The 23,733-nt window shown below is 42.3% G+C and overlaps 1 protein-coding gene across 3 annotated transcripts in view; it reads right to left on the reverse strand.

Moving 5' to 3' along the window:
- Positions 1 to 23,733, reverse strand: part of EPHA6 (EPH receptor A6) — a 1,072,121-nt gene that overhangs the window by 209,242 nt on the left and 839,146 nt on the right. For 2 of the 3 annotated variants that reach the window (XM_074998351.1, XM_074998361.1), the window contains exon 13: positions 18,079 to 18,264. In XM_074998351.1, coding sequence (XP_074854452.1) covers positions 18,079 to 18,264 — 186 coding nt within the window. Of the gene's footprint in view, positions 1 to 11,251; positions 11,525 to 18,078; positions 18,265 to 23,733 lie in introns of those variants that run through there. The other variant, XM_074998364.1, reaches the window with a different exon arrangement.

A 23,733-nucleotide genomic window follows, 5' to 3' on the forward strand; every position in this document is an offset into this window, starting at 1 on the left:
ACATGCAACAGCCCTGCAGAGGGAGACATTGGCCTATTGTAAGGACAGCTTTGTCCCTAGCTTGTTATTCCCTCACTATTAATTTGTGTAATTTGATATAAAAATAAGTGCTGCTGATTTCACTGCATGTCATGCATTGTCATTTGATGAAGTTACCCCTCATTGATGTCACCCCAACACAATTGTCATAGAGTGATCATAGGATGACATACTGAAAGTTAGGCTAAAGTTAAGAATGTATAGTAAAATTAAACAAAGGGACACAGCTTTTATTGAATATAGAGAGACCATTACACTATTTCTCAGAAGTAAGCTAACAATATACACAATAATCCCTTTGATATAATCAACCATTCCAGGGCTCAAGCTTAAAACCACAATGGAATCTCCCTAATCATCATTTTGAGAAACCTCAGACACTAGAGGTTTCATCATTAAATCCAATGGCCTCATCTCACTTCTGATCAAAGATGTATCAGCAGTAGAGATGCATTTGGATTTAGTAGACTACAGTTCATTTACTAATACACTAAGAAGTAATGAAGAGAGTTATAACAATTATATTTATAAAAATAAATGAAAATACATTTTATGAATCACTGCCCCTAATTTCTTTTTAAAATGTTTTATTTTTTTATTCATTTTGCAAAATGATCTCTAATTTTCAATTGGTCTCAGGATGACTAGGGCAGAATTATAATGGTTCCATTGTACAAGCACAAAATCAACAATACAAATAAGAAATAAATTGTACCAAACCTCATCAGTGCAATTGAACCTGTGTCCCTTTTACTCATTAATTCGCTGGACTGTATTCACAAGAAACCCCATCATACTCCATCTACCCATTACAACTAATTTGTTCAATTTACAGTTCAATCTTCTCTCTCACTCCTAATGGGGATTTTAAAAAGGGGAATTACATAATGTAGTCAGGAGAATGAAACCTATCCTGAAATGCAATTGCTTGCAGCTGGTAATGATGTTAATTATGCAAATTGATTGTCATATCAAGCCTTTCCTTAAAAAAGCCCAAAACCTAAGCAACAACAACCTTTGCAGATAACAAAAGGACTGATCTTTATTAAAAAAGTATTTAGGAGGCTAACTATGTGGATAGTGCCTACTGGGATTTTCAACAGAGGCTATGTACCTATCTGCATTCCCAGGCACTTAATACCTTTGAAAAAAAAGTCCCCATGTGATTAAATACAGGAAGCTTTGGAAAAAGATCCTGCAGAGAGTGTGAAATCCAGTTGCCTCTTACTTTCTTTACAGAAGCATCTTTTGAAACAAATTATAAAGGGTTGGTCACGGCAGACACTGTATCATGGTCAGATTAAGCTGCTGCTAGCAAGTTGTTAGCTATTTGACCACTTGACAATACGCTTTTTCTTCCATGTTTATCAGCCTATGAAACACAGAGCAAATCCGATGCTTATATTATATTGCTTGCTAGCTACAGTACAGAGAAGCAGAACACAAAAAGTTGAACTGTTGGAAACCATAAAGCCCCTTTGGTTGTTGGCAAAAAGCACTGTCAGATGAATAGAATAATTGTCCAGGGTTTTGATAGCTAATTCCTTTTAAGTACTTGTCATCTAGGAAAAATCAGCTTATTGGGGTATTGTACGTCTTCAAAGAAGAGACCTTCTGCAAATTATATCTTGGGTAGTGTGTATGTTTTATAAGCATTTATAAGCATGTAAGCATTTTTATCCAACACCAATTGAGCCTTATCTGTATTAATTAAATACTCTAGATACAAGTCCATTATTTTGCTAAAAGCATTCAAAAATAAAATAGCTTGCTTTTTGTCTTATGTCAGGTGTGGTCTACAGCTCTAGTTTCCAGTTTCTCATTTTGGATCCCATTTGAATAAAGTGCATTGGGTGAAAATATATCACTGATCTTTCATAGCTATTTTTTCCTGTTCACTATGTCACCATTTAAATTGACAGTAATGTGCAATGCTAAGTGAGCCAAATTCAACCTTCTACCAGCAGTCCTAACTCCATTGACTGTACAGGAGTGTCAAGGGGCTTGCTCACTGCCTGCAGTCCCTCCTGATAATCATCCAGGGAATTAGGCCCCCCCCACATACCATCTCTCAGGTGAAAAGCAGTCAAGTAGCACTTTAAAGACTAGCAAAATAGTTTATTAGGTGAGCTTTCCTGGGACAGACCCACTTCTTCAGACCATAGCCAGACCAGACCAGACTTGGTCTGAAGAAGTGGGTCTGTCCCATGAAAGCTCACCTAATAAACTATTTTGCTCGTCTTTAAAGTGCTACTTGACTGCTTTTTGTTTTGATAGTGTAGAGACAAGCACGGCTCCCTCTCTGTTACCATCTCTCAGGTGGTTTCTTTCTACTCTTGTCTCCTTCTGCTCCTGTAACTGCCCAACCTGCAGTCTCTGGAGTTTGGTGAAGGCACCTCTACAGCTTGAGCGAAAGGCCAGCTGGCTCTCAGCTTAGGCTGTAGAGGACACTTACTTGTTCTTTGTGAAGCGGTCTTGGTACATTACATGGGACAGTTAACCACACGTAGGTGTGTGGGTTACACTACCTCACTCACTCCCAGATTTGTGGTTTCCTCTTGTGGGATGACTCTCTAGCTAGATCACTAAAGTCCTCCCCTTCCAGGGAATTCAAAGGCATTCTAGACTCTGTTGACAAGGTGGCATCTCTTATGCCCTGTACCACTAACAAGTGAGTGGTAAGGGAAACCAGACTGGTTCATTACCCTGGGATCCAGCCCAGTGGTCCTTTAATTTGTAGCTAAGGCCTATATTTCCTTAGCACTTGTTGTTTCCCCTGGGCATCTTCCTTCTTTACTGGGTTGTCCCCTCTCTGGATTTGCCTGCTCCTTAATTGAAGGAGGGGCTGCAGCCTGCCTTCCTGCAACTCAACCTCTAACCTGCTACTTGGCTATATTGCATGGTCTCCTGGTCTGTATTGGCACAGTAGAGCCTACTCCTAATTAGAGGCCAGCTCCCTGGCTCCTTCAGGTGCACTTAGGGAGTTAATTGGCCTGCTTAGCCACCATAAGCTCTTCCAAGTCAGCATGAGGTGAACACTCCATCCCAAGAAGTCAAATAATGTACCCCAAGGATGAATTTGTCCCATGAAGTTTTGCATATAGCCCCAATATGCTTCATTTGACACATTCACATATCAGTATCAAAACAAAAAATCAGTCAAGTAGCACTTTAAAGACTAGCAAAATAGTTTATTAGGTGAGCTTTCGTGGGACAGACCCACTTTGTCAGACCATAGCCAGACCAGAACAGACTCAATATGTCTTAAATATTGAGTCTGTTCTGGTCTGGCTATGTTCTGAAGAAGTGGGTCTGTCCCACGAAAGCTCACCTAATAAACTATTTTGTTAGTCTTTAAAGTGCTACTTGACTGATTTTTTTTGTTTTGATACTATATAAACTAACATGGCTCCTTCTCTGTTACGATTCAACATATCAGAATGTGGCATTAAACATTCAAATTTTACCAGAGCACATTCATAATTTTCTCCAAAGTATTTACTACATAGCATCCTACCTGTAGTTAGAATGGGAAAAAACCACTGATGCCATAGTAACCTGTGGCCCATAGTAGGTTTTAACAAAATACTATGGCTTCATTTCCCTTTTTATTAATCTATTCTAAACTGCTTCTCTGTCAAAATTGTGACACCTTCTACCTCATTTATTACTTTAAAAAGTCCTATTTGTGTGGGTGCTTATTTTCATGTCGGAACTTGGCCTGGTGTTCCACTTCACAGATATTTCTTAGCTGTGTCAGGCTGTGTCTACACTACAGTGATTTTTTCAAAAGAAGGTCTTCTGGAAGGTCTCTTCTGAAGAACCCCTTCTTTAGAAAGAGCACATCCACACACAAAAAAGCGGATCAAAAGATCAATCCACTCTTTTGATAGAGAGCATCCACACAGTCCCTGCTCTTTCAAAAGAATGGAGCAGTGATCGAAAAATCCAGGACCATGAGGACTGTTCTTTCAGGAAAAAAAAGGCCCACGGAATGTCTACATGCTTTTTTTTAATGAAAGAAGCTTTTGAGAAGAGGTGCTTTTCCTGATCTGGGAGCAGAAAACAGCTCCCCGAAGAAGATGTGCGTTCTTTCGATTTCGTATAGAAAGAGTTCATTTTGTGTGTGGCTGCTCTGTGCATTCTTTTGAAAAAGGGCTTGATTTTCCAAAAGAAGTTGCTAATGTAGACGTGGCATGATCAGTAAGGTATGGGGATTAACTAAAAAGTCTGGGTATGGTTGCGGGTACACAGTTTCTAATCTTGTTGGGCTTGTAAATTATTATTAATATTGTAGATTTCAAAAACTGACATACCTTTGACATACATGCTCTGGTTACAGCAGGGAAAAATTACCATTCTGCTATATAGTCAAACATGTAAAAAGATTCAGTTGTATAAATAATTGATTATAAACAATTATGGAACTCTAATAAATGTGAAGTGTATATTCTGGTAATGTAATAATAAGGTGATGTTAACATGAAATGTATTAGAGTCAGATGGTTTTTGTTGGCTTTCAAAATTTGATGTTTTAGAAAACAATTTTTAGATAGTAATGTAAATCATGTTTTTTTCTTGGTTAACAGTGCTAAAGCCATTATGAAAACTAATATGTTGCATCAAGTTCAGAAAGTTACTGTTTCTCTTTTACTTTTCAACTTTTTACACAGCAAAATTAGACTGGGTAAAAGTAGGATCTCATGATACATGGTTGACATTAAAGTGTCTCTTCAGTCTTTTGCATAACAGACAAGTATACCACACAGCATATAATAAATGTACTGTAAAATATGTAGACTTCCAAAGTGAATTCTGAACTCATTTTTATGGTCTCCAAGTGCTAATAGGATGGAGAAAATAGCAATGTTTGATGCATTATCCAGAGGGTTCAAAGCCTTAAAACATAACATCTTCCCTGCGGAGACAGCAAGAGAGGAGGGAGAGAGACTCATTGATATCGCTTGCTGACGTTTGTAATAAGTGAAAAAGAGATCTGCAATGAAAAGTTACAAACTGCAAATTGGAATGAATTGGATAAAACCATAGTGACCTCAGGAGGTCATCTAGTCCAGCCCCCTGCCTAAAGTAGGAAGCCGCTGCTACTTTGCCTTCATCGTGAACAATGCAAGGCAGTGCTGTCCTCCGGCTCTCTTCTCAAAATACCACATAGAGCTCTTTTGAAGTGCAGATCGCAGAGCCCTGTCCCCTATACCTCTCCTCCATTCTCGCGTGCTAGTGGGTGTGGCGGCGGGGAGGGAGAGCCCCATCAGGTGCCTCCCACAAAGATGAAACCCTGAGCCCTGGCAGGTGTGTCCTGGCTCTCAACCTTCAAAAATTGTCATCTGCAGCTCAGAAGTTCTGTAAGTTTGTGCACCTCTGCAACATACCATAGTTTGGCAGGGAGCTCTGTGATTAAAGGTTTGAATTTGATTTGACAGATTTTTGACTTACGGATTTCACAGTCATTATATTCAAGAGTCAGAAGGCCCTGGAGCACAACACTCAGAAAATGACAAACACAATTCCTGTATTATACCAAACTTAGGCTTATCATTAGTAGAACGTGGGCTAACATAGAACCAAGAATATGGCTGCCATCTTCTGCCACCCTCCCTTGCTGAATGGAAAGTTTTCAACTTTTCTGGAGAATGAGTCTACATATTGTGGTATATAAAGGGCATCAGTTCGTTAAAAAGGGTCAGCTAATCAAAGTGACATTTTCAAATTCTGAAATATGCAAAAGCTGTGTTTTCAAATGCAAACAAAGGCTAGAAAGTGCATTTGTATTGTTAGAGCACCTGGCTGAAGGTGGAGGTGGGGGGAAACCAATGTTCAAAGTTTAGGTTACAAGGCTTGCACAGCAGGGGGCTTTTCATGGGCTTACGCATTGTGGAATACAATGTGATTTAGATGTCAGATGAGTCCTGTTCCCATTGAACTTAGATCCTGGAGTGACAGCCTCACAACAGTATGACAAATGGGTCCACTGTGGTAAAAATGCCTTTATATATATGTTATTGTGGCGTTATATGTACCTATCTAAAAGCATGGGGTGCTAAGCCCTTTGAAACGACTCCCTCAGAGAGAGAGAGAGAGAGAGAGAGATCTATGTATATATACACACTATTTCAAACTGGATTCTCTAAGAAACAACAATGAATGTAGTTTTGAATAAATAGCCCAGTTTCAAATTGGCCCAGGGCCTTCCTCTGGACCCAGCAACCAAACAGGAAGCTGACTTTGGGTGGGTGGGACAATAATGGGCAGTGGGGTTAAGCCCTGGTGCCCAAGCCCTGCTCCCTGGCTGTAACACTGGAGGAGCCTTGCTCCTTGGCTGCAGCACAGGGTGGAGTGTGGTAAGCCACAGCTGTCCAGTCCCACTCTCTGGCGGCATCTCCGGGTAGGCTGGCTGAGCAGGACAAGCACTGGGACATGAGGAGATCCATGGATGGCTGCAAAGTAGGCCTGGATACAAAGTAGCTGAGCCGTGACCTCCTCAGGCCACCCAGGGCTACAGTCCCGGTTGGAAGGACTGGGCCTTTTGAGGCCCCATAAGACTGAATGTTCTGAGCAGAAGTTGTGATGAACTTGTGACCACAAAGGAAATGCTGTGGTGTTGTAGGACTGCTCCTGTCATAACCACCGTAGCTCTAAGGGGTACTCTGATAAGCTTATTAGCATGCATGTGGGGTCCTTTATTTGTTTTAATATATTTTCTCTATAGTGCTTTTACCCTAACAATAAAATTGGATAGGAAGAAGAGGAGGAGGAAGAGGATCTCTTTGGTATACATAACTGTTACCTATCTCTGAATAGAAAGAAAGCTGGTGTGACTGGGCACGCCTCAGCTGAGAATAACACAGAGAAGACAGGAAACGGCAGAGTCTGGGAATCTCTGGTCAGAAAGAAAAAGAAACATGAGTTTCCACCCAAAAAAGACAATGCTGGCAGGTGGAAGCTTGAGTGTGGGTGCTGTTGCTGGACCACTGAAGGAAATACTGTGGTACTGTTGCCCTCAGCTGTGACAGCTGACTTTCACAGAATCACAGAATCACAGGGCTGGAAGGGACCTCAGGAGGTCATCTAGTCCAGCCCCCTGCTTCAAGCAGGATCAACCCCTACTAAGTCATCCCAGCCAGGACCTTGTCCAGCCGGGACTTAAAAACCTCAAGGGATGGAGAATCCACCACCTCTCTAGGCAACGCATTCCAATGCTTCACCACCTGCCTGGTGAAGTAGTTTTTCCTAATATTTAACTGTAACCCTTCTGTTAATGCCAGATACCTGCCAGAAGGGCCGGGTTCAACTCCTGGGGGATTTCCTGTCAAGGATACAACCAACCAGCTCGAGCCCCCACCCAGTGGCCTGGAACAATTTCACCCCACGTGCTGGGTGCCTGTAAGGCAGTTCTCCCCCACCCCTCGCAGGCACAGAGTCTGAGATAGAAACAGCTTGTTTAATGACCATAACCTACCCCAAGGTTACAGTGACAGATGCAGTATATCTAAGCAAAGAAGAGACAAACCCCTTTACCAAGATACCATCCCCATATGCAGTAGAACCAAGTCTCTTGCTGGGGCTCTTGGCCCTTTACCCCACACACAATTACAGGGTGTACCTCCCGCAGTGCAGTACCGAATCCAGAGCCCACAGATACATCACCAGGGCAGTACTAGCTGTCCACTTGTCTGCAGCATCCCCTTGCTGCCACCTGCTGGCCACTCCTCTTACTGCCACCTGCCATTATCCACCCACTGCTCCTCCTAACAGCTGCCTGCCAGTCACAGTTGTTGCTCCTACCAGCTACCTGCCAGTCACCCTCATTGCTCCCTTACCAATCACACTGCTAGGGATCAACCTGGCTACGTCTACACGTGCACGCTATATCGAAAGAGCTTATTTCGATGTAGCGACATGTAAATAGTCTATTTCGATGAATAACGTCTACACGTCCTCCAGGCTGGCAACGTCGACGTTCAACTTCGACTTTGGGCAGCACCACATCGAAATAGGCGCTGCGAGCGAACGTCTACACGCCAAAGTAGCACACATCGAAATAAGGGTGCCAGGCACAGCTGCAGACAGGGTCACAGGGCGGACTCAACAGCAAGCCGCTCCCTTAAAGGGCCCCTCCCAGACACAGTTGCACTAAACAACACAAGATCCACAGAGCCGACAACTGGTTGCAGACCCTGTGCATGCAGCATGGATCCCCAGCTGCGGCAGCAGCAGCCAGAAGCCCTGGGCTAAGGGCTGCTGCACACAATGACCATAGAGCCCCGCAGGGGCTGGAGAGAGAGCATCTCTCAACCCCTCAGCTGATGGCTGCCATGGCGGACCCCGCTATTTCGATGGTGCAGGACGCAGATCGTCTACGTCTACGTCTACACGTGCCCCAAACTTCGAAATGGCCATGCAAATGGCCATTTCGAAGTTTACTAATGAAGCGCTGAAATGCATATTCAGCGCTTCATTAGCATGCGGGCGGCAGCCGCGCTTCGAAATTGATGCTCCTTGCCGCCGCGCAGCGCGTCCAGACGGGGCTCCTTTTCGAAAGGACGCCGCCTACTTCGAAGTCCCCTTATTCCCATGAGCTCATGGGATGTGTAGACGTTATTCATCGAAATAGACTAGAAATAGACGTTATTCATCGAAATAGACTATTTAGATGTCGCTACATCGAAATAAGCTATTTCGATATAGCGTGCACGTGTAGACGTAGCCAGGTTGATCCCTAGCAGTGTGATTGGTAAGGGAGCAATGAGGGTGACTGGCAGGTAGCTGGTAGGAGCAACAACTGTGAGCTCATGGGCTCACATGAGCTCATGGGAATAAGGGGACTTTGAAGTAGGTGGCGTCCTTTCGAAAAGGAGCCCCGTCTGGACGCGCCGCGCAGCGGCAAGGAGCGTCAATTTTGAAGCGCGGCTGCCGCCCGCATGCTAATGAAGCGCTGAATATGCATTTCAGCCGCTTCATTAGTAAACTTCAAAATGGCCATTTGCATGGCCATTTCGAAGTTTGGGGCACGTGTAGACACAGCCTACATGTGCCCTACTTTGATGTTCAACTTCGAAGTAGGGCGCTATTCCCATCCCCTCATGGGGTTAGTGACTTCGACATCTCACCACCTAACATCAATTTCAATTTCAAAATAGCGCCCAACACATGTAGCTGTGACAGGCGCTATTTCAAGGTTGGTGCCACTACTTTGAAGTAGCATGCACGTGTAGACATGGCCCCTGAGGCACAGCCCTGTGATTTCAGCTCTGCATGGCCTCAGCTGCCACTCCCTGATTTCAGCTGTTAATACCACCAATAGAGCTTCATAAACACCCTGGTAACCAGCTTTATCTTCTAACAGGAGGCAGCCTAACTAGTACCCCTCCCCTTCTGTTTTACAAGGCTTTAAACCAGGGAGCCCTGTGCAATCAATGTCTTATGCAGCTATGGCGACTGCCTTGTCCCCCACAACAACCCAGAGCATTGGTGAGATCTCACAACTCCCACACTGAGTGTCAGCTTAAATTGTGATTCTGCAACAACATGTTTACAATAGACCAAATCTCATGGCTTACTTGCTACCCATCTGCACACCTTTGCATTCTCATGCAGATGACCTCTGGGAGACACATTCCTCCCAGCCTCAGTAACCTTGCGTTCCTGCTGCCACATTCCCTACATCACCTACACCTTTTCCTCTTCAACTTCTGACCATTACTCTTTGTTCTGCCATCTGACACCACTGAGAACAGTTTCTCACCCTCCTTTTTAGAGTTCCCCTTCAGGAAGTTGAAGGCTGCTATTAAATCACCTCTAAGTCTTCTCTTCTGTAAACTAAACAAGCCCAAATCCCTCAGCCTATCCTCATAGGTCTTGTGCTCCGACCCTTAATCATTCTTGTTGCCCTTTGCTGAACTTGCTCCCACAAATCCACATCCTTTTTATACTGGGGGGCCCAAAACTGGACACAATATTCCAGATGTGGCCTCACCAGTGCTGAACAAAGAGGAATAACTACTTCTCTCAATCTGCTCTTTGACAACTGTGATGCTGGTATGAAAAGGGTTAAGTAGGTAGCAGCGTAAATGCCTCAAATTCTACCTTTAAAGACATACTAGGTAAATATGTAAGTGGTAAATTAAGGCTCTTCCTTACACACAGCTAGCAAAGAAATGCTAGATAGACTACAGCAGAGGTGGTGAAATTTACTGACTCTCTGAGCCACTCATGGTAACCTTCAGTCATATACAATAATCTTTGAGAGCTGCAAGACATACACAACCTTTACATCAAAACAAAAAAGCAGTAAAGTAGCACTTTAAAGACTAATAAAATACTTTATTAGGTGATGAGCTTTCGCAGGAAAGACCCACTTCTTCAGACCATAGCCATACTAGAACAGACTCAATATTTAAGGCACAGAGGACCAAAAATAGTAATCAAGGTTGACAAATCAGAAAAAAAATTATCAAGATGAGCAAATCAGAGAGTAGGGGGGGAGTCAAGAATTAGATTAAGCCAAGTATGCAAAAGAACCCCTATAATGACCCAGAAAATTTGCATCCCGGTTCAAACCACATGTTAATGTGTCAAATTTTAATATAGAAGAGAGTTCAGCAGCCTCTCTTTCCATAGTAGTGTGAAAATTCTTCTTCACTAAGACACAAACTCTTAAGTCATTAACAGAATGGCCCACTCCATTAAAATGTCGGCTGATCGGTTTGTGTTTTTATGTCTGTTTTGTGCCCATTAACTCTTTGTCTAAGACAGTTTGAAGTCTGCTTTAAATATTGAGTCTGTTCTGGTATGGCCATGGTTTGAAGAAGTGGGTCTGTCCCACAAAAGCTCACCTAATAAATTATTTTGTTAGTCTTTAAAGTGCTACTTGACTGCTTTTTTGTTTTGCTAGTATATATACTAGCATGACTTTCTCTCTGTTATTAAACAACCTTTACATATGTATTATAACAGGGCTGTCAAGCAATTAAAATAATCATGATTAATTGTGTTGCTAAACAATGACAGAATACTATTTATTTAAATACATTTGAATATTTTCTATATTTTCAATTATATTGATTTCAATTACAACACAGAATGCAAAATGTGCAGTACTCATTTAATATTTATTTTGATTACAAATATTTACACTGTAGATAAAAAAATGAAACAGTATTTTTCAATTCACCTAATAAGTACTGTAGTGCAACTGCTTTATCTTAAATGTTGAACATACAAATTTGTTATGTCTGCACTAGAGAGTTTTGCAGACAAAACTATGACTTTGTAGAAAATGCATTTTGTCAACAGAAGCCATTGACAAAAAAGCTGTGTGGATGCTCTGGGGGACCCTTTTGTTGATAGAGCAGATCAAAAGATTGATCTGCTTTTATGCATAGACGTGATCTGTCGACAGAGGTTTTGTTGGAACATCTCTTCTGACAGTAACTTCTGCAGACGTGCTTCTAATGTAGACATAACCCTGCAGAAACACAGTAAACCTTAGACATACGTGGCTTCAAGTTGTGTGTGACTTGCTTTAACATGAGTTAAGCAGAATTTGACGCTACTCTGCAGCCCCTTCTCCCTGCCTTCTTGCGGCTGCATGGTGGGGAGGAGGCAGGGAGAAGGGGCTTTTAGCTGCCCTACATGGCACCACTGGGAGAAGGTTGGGAGAAGCAGTCAGGAGTGCTGTTCAGTTTCCTGGTGTGCTGTTCACTTTCCTGGGTCCTGCAAGTGGAAAGGAGCTGGGAACCAAGGGGCAGCCTGGTTCCCATCTCCCCTCTGACTTACATGAAAATTTGAGTTATGTGGGGGGTTGCAGGAACACAAACCCCACGTAACTTGAGGGTTTCTTGTATGTAGAAAAATAACTCCATTCAAAATAAAACAACATGTAAGTTCAACATTTCTTCTTTCACATCTATATCAGTAGAAACATAGGCTGTGTCTACACTACAAAAATAACTTCGAAGTTGCTTCCTTCAAAGTACAACTTTGAAGGAAGCAACTTCGAAGTAGAGTGTCCATACACCCTACTTCAAAGTTAAACTTCAAAGTAGGGCACCACTCTATTCCTGGGAATGGAGTAAGGACTTCGAAGTTGGGTTCCCTACTTCGAAGTTAACTTCAAAGTAAGGGAAAATGTGTGTAGACTTTCTGCTGGCTCCTTCGATGTACTGCTTAACTTCAAAGTTAACTTCAAAGTTGGTTCCTTGTGTAAATGCACCCATAGTGTATAAATATTGCTTGTAGTGGTTTATCTTGAATATCTGTGTGTAAACCCAGAGCCACTGAGACCACGTACTAGGGAGAGTGCAGCCTCTGTGGAACAGCCTTAGCAGAGAGCCAGCTGATCTTCAGCACATATGGCAAAAAACAGGGCTTTCGTTCCTTTGCTTGCAGATTCAGTCCCTTCTGCTGATGACCTGTGTCCATTAGTGTCAAGTATCGGCGGGGTAGCTGTGTTAGTCTGGATCTGTAACAGCAACGAAGGGTCCTGTGGCACCTTATAGACTAACAGAAAAGTTTTGAGCATGAGCTTTAGTGAGCACAGACTCACTTCATCAGACCAGCATCTGATGAAGTGAGTCTGTGCTCACGAAAGCTCATGCTCAAAACTTTTCTGTTAGTCTATAAGGTGCCACAGGACCCTTTGTTGCTGTGTCCATTAGTGTTACTTGTGAATTCATCTACAGCTAAGCTGCATATTTTTAGATCATGTTGCTTGCTTCATTTGTTGCGTCAGCTTCCTTACAGAACACACAAAATAGTGTCTGTTGACTGCTGAGATGTAATTTTAATGTATTTACCTGTTCTTTCCCTTAATTCTGTTCCAGGAGGGTACTTCAATGAAAAATAATTGAGAATTGTTTCACAGTGATGTTTCAAATTGCTCATTTTTCAGTAAGAGTGTGAGGCACTGCAGGTTAGGCATAGGGGTTTGCTACCTTTATAAGTGAACACAAAAATCTTTCTCCTGTTCTGGCTGAAAACTTCCATTTTCTTCTTCATACTTGCATTTCTTAACCATTTGGAAATGCCATGATCATCCACGTAATTAACTTACACTTAAATCTAAAACTAGTCATACAAGACTTATGAACGATGAACACAGCTTGTAGGATGCAGCATGCAGGGAGATCACAGCACGCTACACAGCACAACAGTGAAACAATTTCCTGTTCAAATGAGCATCTGCAGCTAATGCCCACAGCACCAGCTAGCCTCCTCATGTGGTGGGGTCCAGGCTGCCAGTCGGCCATACAGGATCCAGTGTCCAGGGTGGCTGCCTGGTCCCACAAAGCAGGGCTATGGGGTAGGCTGCCACCCAGTCCTGCAAGATCAGGCTGCAGCCCATCCCTACATATTATTGGGCAGACTTGGAAGTCTGGGGTCCAGGCTGGGCTGCCATGTGGCTCTGAAGATTCAGGGATCTGAGATCCAGGGCAGGATGCCAGCCACCCCATACTGCTAGAGTCAGAGCAAGCTGCCACCCAGCTCCACAAGTTTGGAGACTGGGGCATGCTGCTGCCTGATCCTTCAGACTCAGCATTCTGGGGTGTAGGGCAGGCTTTTAAATGGCCCAGCAGGCTTGGAGATCCAGGATCAGGGGAGGCTGCAACACTGCCCCATGGAGTGGGAGCCAAGGTAGGCTGCCATCTGGCCCCACAAGGCTGGGGATCTAGGGGCAGGATGGGCTGCAGCCTGGCCATGCAGGCTTAGAGGTGTGGAGGGGGTTGATGCCTGCTCCCCCTACCTCAGGTACCCAGGGTTAGGTTGGGCTGCTGCTTTCCCCATTGCTCTGCACTACCACCTGGCCTCTGCAGCCTAGTTAACACATTGTCAGCCACATATGCAGCCCACAATGATAAATTAATTGAGAACCACTGTTTTCACCAATGCTCACTCTCTTCTTTAAAAAAAAATAACTTAGTTAATAAGAATTGTCTGTAAGCGTATAGTTGGGTAAGATCTGAAATATTCATTAACCTGGGAGGCAATGTGTCCAATCCTTTGGGACTGGTAGAATTACTTATTTGACTTGGCTGTCTGGGATGGAGCTGATGGGCTGGATTGCTTCTAAGGAAACACTGTTTTGGATTCTGTGTAACCATTAAGGTATTATAGTGGCTCTTCTTGGCTAGCTTGGTGTACCTAAGTATTGGAATAATCACCAGCTTTGGGGGTTCCTTCTCCCATTCTTTTCAGTTTGCCCTAAGTGACTAAGCTCTCTGGGCTTCCACACCCTTGAAATGCTGGCCACAGCAACATCTGAGTATTGTGAAGCAAGCAGCTTCCTCCTCTCCAGCACACATTTATAAAAGAGTGCCAATTTGACTAATGATGTGGAAACTCAGCTGAGTATGTTGAGGATGAAAAACAAAAACCAGCTTATTAATAGGGCAGATAATCACCTCTGCAGTAGCCTGACCCGAAAGGAAAACAGATTTTCTCTAATGCTGTGGACAAGTATATTTATGAGTGGATCTGTTAGACTACAAATGCCCTTTTTATTGAAACCCGTATAAATCAACAGTGTTTCTAAAACAAAGTCCAGTGTGTTCAAAGGTTCCTTTTTGTCTCTGGCCCTTTGAATAGTGATATAAATGAACTGCTGGGCCCAGGGTCTGTGCTGCAGCATGCTGGCTTTGGTCTGCACTGCTGGCAGAAAATGTTCCTGCAGCTAATAAAAATGAGCTATGGGAGGAACATCACACCCTCCATGCACCCTCTGGTGATACAGAGCTGGTTCAGCAGTTATACCCAGCTCTCCCTGCTGGTGGGGATACATATGATTGGTACATATAATAAAGTCAGAAATGGGAATGACAATTCTGCTGAAGAAATCTTCTAAAAGCAGAATTATTCCTTTGTGCACAGGCTTTTCTCTGGCAGACCATACACAGGGGAGCTTTGGGGAGTACCATTAAGCTAACTTCTGCTGACTTTGAATTGCAAGATAAGAGCCATTATTTGTGCAGGGGGAGTGACAGCTCAGTGGTCTGAACATTAGACTGTTAAATGCAAGGTTGTGAGCTCAATCCTTGAGGCCCCCCTTTAGGGGTGTAGGGCAAATGGGGGTGGGGAAGATGGTCCTTGGCCTTGCTAAGAGGGCAGGGGATTGGACTCAATGACCTCCTCTTCCAGCTCTATGAGAGGTGTGTGTCTCTCTCTCTCTCTATATATATATATCAAGATATGGAGCATTTGTCGTTCCCTGTTGAATAGCTGCTGTGTTAGTAGTGCTCTTCTGCTTATTACAATCTACTACTTTCTCTTTTGTTGTTCCATAGCCAATGGCACAGTTAAGGATAGTACTGCTTTCCATCTTGATGCAATATATGCTAGCAATGGCAATAGTTTCATAGCTGATGGCTACTGCAGAGGAAAGTACATGCTACGGTATAATGGCACAACTCTATTCATCAAACTTTATTCTCTCAGATGTATCTCTACAGCTAGTGCCATGGAGATGCATATTGGATAAACATTTCTGATGTCATCTGTCTAACTCCTAAGACAAAGCATCTTCTAATAATTTTATCAACAAATAAGTCATCTAGGGACAAATTCTGCCTGATCTTTATAGGGCTTTTCGGAAAGAGTAAGAAACCTCCTTTCCTTCTTGGCTTGTGTAAGAACTAGGCAGAATTGTAGACCCTGCACACACAAGAAAGTGCAGGGACTACATGCATGTTACCCAGGGGGCATATGGTGTCCTAAAAGAGATGGTGAGGGGAGAAGATGGAGCTGGCTACACCCCCACAACATGCTGGCAAGTACGACTGCAGTAAGATGTGTGCTCCTTCTGTTTACCAGTGTCCTCAGAACCCCTCCAAGCAGCTCTGCACCGCTCCTTCCCTCTTGCTATGTGCAAATCACACAGTCGAGCAGCTATGGTGAAATTTGTGGACAATACAGTCCCTTCCAACCAATCCTGTTGTCACCTACATTGTTTTTTTAAAAAGACTGAAGTCCTAGGTTTTTATCATCTGACAGCAACACATTTTTATGTAAGTGTACCTGGAAGCCATATGAACATACATTCCTGAATCACCTTCAGGCAAATGTTCTGCAAGCAACAGTAAAGTATCTGTGGGCCTTAGGGAACAGCACAATGACTGGTAATTATTGTATTGATTTAAGGTGCTTGTTTAAGATTTAAATTTGCCTGTATAGTGCTAGGAGCAAATACTTGCACTAATTTCTCTGTTTCTAACTCCTGCCCCACTTCTCCTCACTAGAATAGATGAAAACACATTATAAATGAGGTAATTCAGAAATGTAGCAAAGATTAAGCAATACTGTCCTTTCCAAGTACATTCTATTCTGTTAGGTATGCAACATGTAAATGAACGTAAACAACTGCTGTGAATCAGAGTCCCTACAACACCACAGCCACAGCATATTAAGTTACACTGCTGAATCAGCTAATGAGTAGTGAGAAATGGAGCCAAGTAATTTCTAGGATACTAGTTTATAAACAACGCAGGCTGGCAAAGACTGAAAGTGACCATTGCTATTAGCTAACTGTTAGGGCACTGGTGGTATAATGGTGCATATAGCTGCCATCTAAGCAGTTGACCAGGATTTGAGTCCTAGCTCAATACAATTAGGGAACTATTGGGTAGATTTGGCTACCGGTGTCTGTGGAATGAGGAGCTCCTTTCACCTGAGATCCTAGATATTTTAGTGTCCCACATAACCTTCCTTTCCCTTCTCAATGGCATCTGAACTGGCAACCTCACTGGAAATCTTAGGAGAGTGAACAATCATGAAGATCAAGCTATGTTGTGCCTGAGAGTTACAGCATATAGTCCTCATCACTGTAGCATCTGAGCACCTCATAAACATGAATTAATTTATCATTGCAATGCCATTGTGAGGTAGGAGGGCAGTATTATTCCCATTGTAGAGTCTGGTGCACAGAGATTGACTTGGCCAATTTCACAAAGTGGCAGTTCCAATTACAAAAGTGTACCACAGAAGACCAGTCCAACATCTTATTTCTAGAACATAGTGTCTCCCATATCTAGTGTTAGACACTTTAAAGCAATGATATCAAAAAGCTTGCACTGTCTATGTTGTATCTGATGTACAAAGAGGAGAATTTCACTCCTTTATACTGTCAATGCATTACATTTCATGAATCTAAATCGACTCTAAAAGAGACATAAACAGAAGGAAGCATTGCAAATCAGCAAACATCATGGGTTAGTTATAGCAAGGACTTCATTATGCCTCCTGAGGCTTGGAATCTAGTTTTACACAAAGTGTGCTATAAATAAATTTCAAGCATGTTAAGAGGACTTTCATCTCAGACTTAAATGGTCATTTTACATTTCAGTGCTTTAGAAAGTTTCTTAACCTAACGAAAAATATGGTTTAAGGTTATCAGAGTTTTTTTGGGACAGTAAGGCTTTCTTTTGTTTTTGTTTTTGCTTTCTGTGAGCTGGAATAGAAATAAAGATGAAGAACTTTTATAGAATATTCTTAATTATAAAGAGGGAATTAAGTTTATCTGTTTTTCTTCATTAAGTTCTCCTGAAGGCTTTGCAAGTGTACAACAATTTTTAACAAAGGGTTTAAACTTTCACTTTCTTGTTGATAGACAATGGATTCATTCAGAGACTACTATCAGTGAAACACCATAGAATGATACAAAGTGGATGGTTGTGGGAAAAGAATATCAATACCACTTTTTTTTTTAATCTCTGCAAGGTAATTTGCACAATACCTGGGAATCTAGATTCCTCTCTTGTATTCATTTTTCCAGTAGATAACATAGCAATCCTATTTCATATTAACTTCTAAAGGTATTTGAGAGAGGAGGATTTTTGCAGAGATGCAGAATTCTCAGTAAAAAATATATATGCTGCACTATTTTTAAAATATTGGTCCTGAAGTTTATAGGAACTTCTGTACACAAGTGGTTTCAGTCATTAGTGTAGAATGCGATCCCATTTATTTTTAACAGGAAAGGTGCTCTTAATTTTGATACCAAAGAAGAAATAAAATAGATTAATAACTTACTTTTTGTAACAACTCCTTCAAGGCGAATTATATTTGGGTGGTCAAACTGTCCCATGATACTGGCCTCTCTCAAGAAATCTCTTCTCTGCCTGTCCACATAGCCACCTTTCAAAGTTTTAATGGCAACAGGAATCTCCCTTTTTCCTGGTGTCTTCAGACGTCCACTGCATACTTCTCCAAATTCTCCTTAAATGGACAAGAGTAAATTATTTTGTTAACCAACAATTCACATTTTTGAGAGATCATACTCGATTAACATAATAGTTCAGTCTGGCCTTAGAATTTGAGGCACAAGGGGCTGGCGACAGGTGGGGTGTTAGCTGGCAGAGCCATATCCACATGGCTTCTGCAGTGCCAGCACCCGCTTCTGCTGGCAACGAACTCTCACGTGGCTATGGTAATGAACTTTGGGAGTATGCAAATGAGCAGCCATTTGCAATCCCAAGAAGGTCTCTTTGCATAGCTCTGCCAGCAGCAGCACTGGGCAGAGCTCCATGTAGACATAGCCTAGGAAAAAGAGAAAGACCAAGGAAACACAAGTCCTTTGCCTAATGGAGAAAGAGAACTAATATCTGATGACATTTAGAAGGCTAAGGTATTTTGTGCGTGCTTTGCTTCAGTCTTCACATAAAGCTTAATGGTGAACAGGATACTCACTACAGTTAAGACTAACCAAACAAGGGAAGGGATGCAAGCCAAAATAGGAAAAGAAAAGGTGCAAGAATATTAAATAAATTACATGTATTCATGTTGTCAAGGCCCAATGAAATTCATGATAGGGTACTAAGGAATTGGCTGAAGCAATCCAATGTTGGAAATACCAGCAACTATATTTGAGCACTCACAGAGTATTGGCGCAGATAGCTGAGGTGGGCATAGCACATTTTTCAAAAAAGGGGAACAAATAGGAATGAGGGAATTATAGACTGGTCACCTAACTTTGATAACCCGGAGAAACAAATCACTAAACAAACAATCAGCTTGTAAGCATTTAGAGGATAATGGGGTTATAAGAAATAGCCAACATGGACTTGTCATAAACAACTGATGCCAAGCCAAAACAATTTCCTTCTTTGATAGGGCTACAGGCCAAGTGGGTGGGAGGAGAAGGTGGGAAACCAGTAGAAGGTGATATAGCTTGATTTTTGTAAGGCTCTTGATAAGTCCCATATAAGATTCTCAATTCATAAGCATACAAGGGAAATGTTGTCTAGATTAAATTAGTACAAGGCAGGTTCATAACTCATCAAAAGGGTAGTTATGAACAGTTTGCTGCACAACTGGGAGTGTGTATCAAATGTGGCTCTACAAAGGTCAGTTGTGTATCCTGTACAATACAGTATTTTGTTTAATAACTTGAATAATAGACTGGGGTGTATACTCAGAAAACTTTGGAAATGTTGCCGTGCTGGGACGGGTTGCAATCACTTCTGAAGACAGAATGAACATTCAAAATGACCATGACAAATTAAAGAATTGGTCTGAAGTCAGCAAGATGAAATTCAATAAAAATGAGTGCAAGGAAATATCTAATACAGACAACAAAATAGGGAATAACTGATGAGGGCGAAAGGATCCGAGGGTTAACTGCTGTAAAGCATCTGAAGATTCTTGACAATCAGAAAAAAATATGTCAACAATGTGATGCAGTTACAAAAAAGACTAATATTCTGGAATGCATTAACTAAAGTGTCATATAGTCTCAGGGAGATAGCCATGTTAGTTTGTATCTTCACAAAACAAACAAGTAGTTCTGTAGCACTTTAAAGACTAACAATATTATTTTTTAGGTGATGAGCTTTCAAAAGGGGAATGTAGTGTAGACACAGCCTAGTTGTCCAGGCCAAGTTGAGAAAACTTTTTTTTTTTGTTTTTTCAGCATAGACCAGTGGTTCTCAACCTATTTATCAACATGAGCTGAATATGGAGCTCTTTAAGTTATGTGGGATGCATCCACGTGTTATATATATGACTGGTATGACCCTAAGGATGTTAAATGTACTGCAGCTATGTGCTGTTTGGTCCACAAATGATCCACATAGTGAGAAGCACTGAAAATAGCCATACTCAAAAGTAGTGAAGTGTGGAGGTAAGTCACAGCCATTCTTTACTCTGAGGGTTACTAAAAAGTGCATTTAAATCCATACCAAATGCACTGTGGATAGATGAAGGACAGGTTTAGAATCATAGAATCATCAGGCTGGAATGGACATCAGGAGGTCATCTAGTTCAGCTCCCTCTTTATTCGGCTTTGGTGAGGCTGCATCTGGAGTACTGTGCCCAGTTCTGGGCCCCCCAATTACAGAAAGGATGTGGAACACTGGAGAGGGTCCAGCGGTGGGTGACCAAAATAATTAGGGGGCTGGAGCATATGACTTATGAAGAAAGATTGAGGGAATTGGTACTCTTTAGTCTGCAGAAGAGAAGACTGAGGGGGGACTTGATAACAGCCTTCGGCTTACTGAAGGGCGGTTGCAAAGAGGCTGGAGAGAGGCTGTTCACAGTGGTCACAGATGGCAGAACACGGAACAATGGTCTCAAGTTGCAGTTGGGAAGGTCCAGGTTGAACATTAGGAAAAACTTTTTCACTAGGAGGGTGGTGACGCATTGGAATGGTCTACCCAGGGAAGTAGTGGAGTCTCTATCCCTGGAGGTGTTTAAGTCTTGTCTCAACAAAGCCCTGGTGGGGCTGATCTGATGGGTTTGGTCCTGCTTAGAGCAGGGGGCTGGACTCGACAGCTTTTTTAGGTCTCCTCCAGCTCTATTGTTCTATGATTCTATGAATCTCAACTAAGTCATCCCAGCCAGGACTCTTTCAAGCCAGGACTTAAAAACCTCTAGGGACAGAGACTCTACTGTCTCTCTAGGCAATGCATTCCACTCCTTCACCACCCTCCTGGTGAAGTAGTTTTTCCTAATATACAACCTACTCCTCTCATTCTGTAACTTCAGGCCATTGGTCCGTGTTCTGCTACCTGACACCTCTGAGAATAGTTTCTCACCACCCTTTAGAGCTCCCCTTCAAGAGCTGCTATGAAATCACCCCTCAGTCTTCTCTTCTGTAAACTAAACAAGCCCAAATCCCTCAGGCTCTCCTCATAGGTCATGTGCTACAGCCCCTTAATCATTTTTGTTGTTCTCTGATGAACCTGCTCCAGCACATTCACATCCTTTCTATACTGGGAGTCCCACAACTGGACACAATATCAAGATGTGGCCTCACCAGTGCAGAATAGAGGGGAACAACTACTTCTCTAGATCTGCTCGAAATACTGCTCCTTACGCACCCTAATATGCCGTTAGCCCTCTTGGCTACAAGGGCACACTGTTTACTCATATCCAACCTTTCATCCACCATAACCCCTAGGTCTCTTTCCACTGTACTGCTGCTTAGCCAGTCAGTCCCCAGCCTAAAACAATGCTTGGAGTTCTTCCATCCCAAATGCAAGACTTTACACTTCTCCTTGTTGAACTGCATCAAATTTCTTTTGGCCCAATCCTCCAATGTATCCAGGTCACTTTAGATCCTGTCTCTACCCTCCAATGTATCTACCTCTCCCTCAAGCTTAGTGTCATCCACAAACTTGCTGAGGTTGCAATCCAGTCCCTCATGCAGGTCATTAATAAAGATGCTGAACAACACTGGTCCCAGAACTGAGCCTCAGGGCACTCCACTTGAAACCGACCACCATCTAGACATTGAGCCATTGATCACTACCTGTTGGGCCCGACCAACAAGCCAGCTTTCTATCCATCTTATAGTCCATGGATACAATCCATACTTCCTTAATTTATGGGCAAGAATGATTTAAGGGGTAACAATTCTGTAAATCAAAATCAATATTCACAAAGCCATCTTTTCCTCAGTATGAGCTACATTTCCACGTCAAATTTAAATTTTCTACTCCAGCCATTGTGGAGCCTCAGCTATTTTAGTACTGTTTAAAAAAAAGTCCCACAGAGACAAATGTATATTCAACAAAGAGAAGTACTGTCTCCATTTTCCAGTCACTATTGCCTGAGCAAGCATGCTTATATTTTCAATAAAATAAAATATTAAAAATTATATAAAATTAATTCTGGGAGACTCGAATGTGCTAAATTTCAGCCTGAAAGACGGAAGTTTTAAAAAACTGTAACTGGCTGCTATAAAGGGGTTAGATTGGAAATACTTATGCAATCCCACTCTTCCCAAGGAAGTGCTATAAAGCCATGCAACCCAGGAAGAGTGGGAGGAATTATGTAATTTTACAACTTGTCTTCCCCTCAACATACAACAAGAGCAGCAAACACAAAGCAGCTGATTTAAGAGAATGTGAACATAATCCTTGAATATTTAACAGCTATCCAATGATGAATGAGTTCAGTAGATTTTGTCACAGTCAAAAGAGCAAATTTGCTTTATTTTTGCATATTTTTAAAATCAAAGATAAAAATGCAATGTTTGTGTGAAAGACAGCAATGACTAGATAAAAGCTCTGTTTCCCAGTACTGTACAAAAGGCATAGTGAGTTTACCATCTGCTTTGATTAGTTTCGCTTCTGAATGAGGCTCTGCCTAAAGCGTAACCAACCAGACTATTGACATAAGAAGGTAGCAGCAGATTTAAACTTCCAGCATCTTTATTTCCCCTCTCTGTTTTGAAGGAGGGATGGAGCAGCTCTCTTTTATTCTGTGCGGCATCCAGAACTACTAAATTGCACTAAGACTTCTCTTCGGAGCACTTTCTGATGGCTTTTCAAAGTGAAACAGCCTGAAATTAAAGTGAATCCTCCAAGTCCTCATCTGAAAGCAGCGGGTGTGGGGAATGACGATAGAACTTTAGGATGAAACTTCTGCCCTCATATGTGAAGTTCTACATCATCATTGTTCAGCATAATTTAGGTCACAGCATTAGATGTCAAAGTTTGTACTATCCACTGTCTTGCCTATACTGTGTTGCTCTGTACAGCACAGAATTTGAAATGCCTGGTAATGTTTGCCTGTTAGAATGCATTAATTTCACAAGGAATGATTTAAGTGGATTCTTCTGGCTTAGGCTTTTTCCACACCACGCAGCTTTAAGCAACATGGCTGTGTTACTTAGAGTTGGGTAACATAAACACTGTTTGTTTAAACCCTCCTGTGGCACACACTCTATAGCTGTGTCTACATGTGCAAGAAACTTTGAAATATCCAGCCCTCTTTCAAAAGAATGGGAGGAACATCTATGTGTGTAACATGTTAATTTGACAGAAAATCCAAGGAATGCAGTGCAGACTTCGAAATCCCAACCCCAATCCTGAATCATGGAGCACACCCCACTTTTGAAAAATTATTTTGAAAGATAGTAACAGAGAGAAAGCCATGCTAGTCTATATGCTTCTTTGTTTTGATAGTATTTTTGAAAGAGTATACATGTAGACACTGCATGACCTGATCTTTCGAAAGAGGAGTCCTCCACAGCACTGGCCAGCTGGACCTCAGGGATGCTGTAGCCTGAGCAGTGGGGCTCTATGATCCCTGCATCTGGCTGCCCTTGCAGCAGCATGGATACAGGAGCCCTGTGGCAGGAAGCTGCGAGCGTGCTAAGAGCAGCCCCAGCATGCGCTCCCATAGCATGCCCTTAGAGCAGCCCCAAAGCAGCAGTGTACACGAATGGCCAGCAGACAGATC

The sequence above is a fragment of the Carettochelys insculpta genome, chromosome 1 (assembly GCF_033958435.1).
Source record: "Carettochelys insculpta isolate YL-2023 chromosome 1, ASM3395843v1, whole genome shotgun sequence".
NCBI classification, from domain to species: domain Eukaryota; kingdom Metazoa; phylum Chordata; order Testudines; family Carettochelyidae; genus Carettochelys; species Carettochelys insculpta.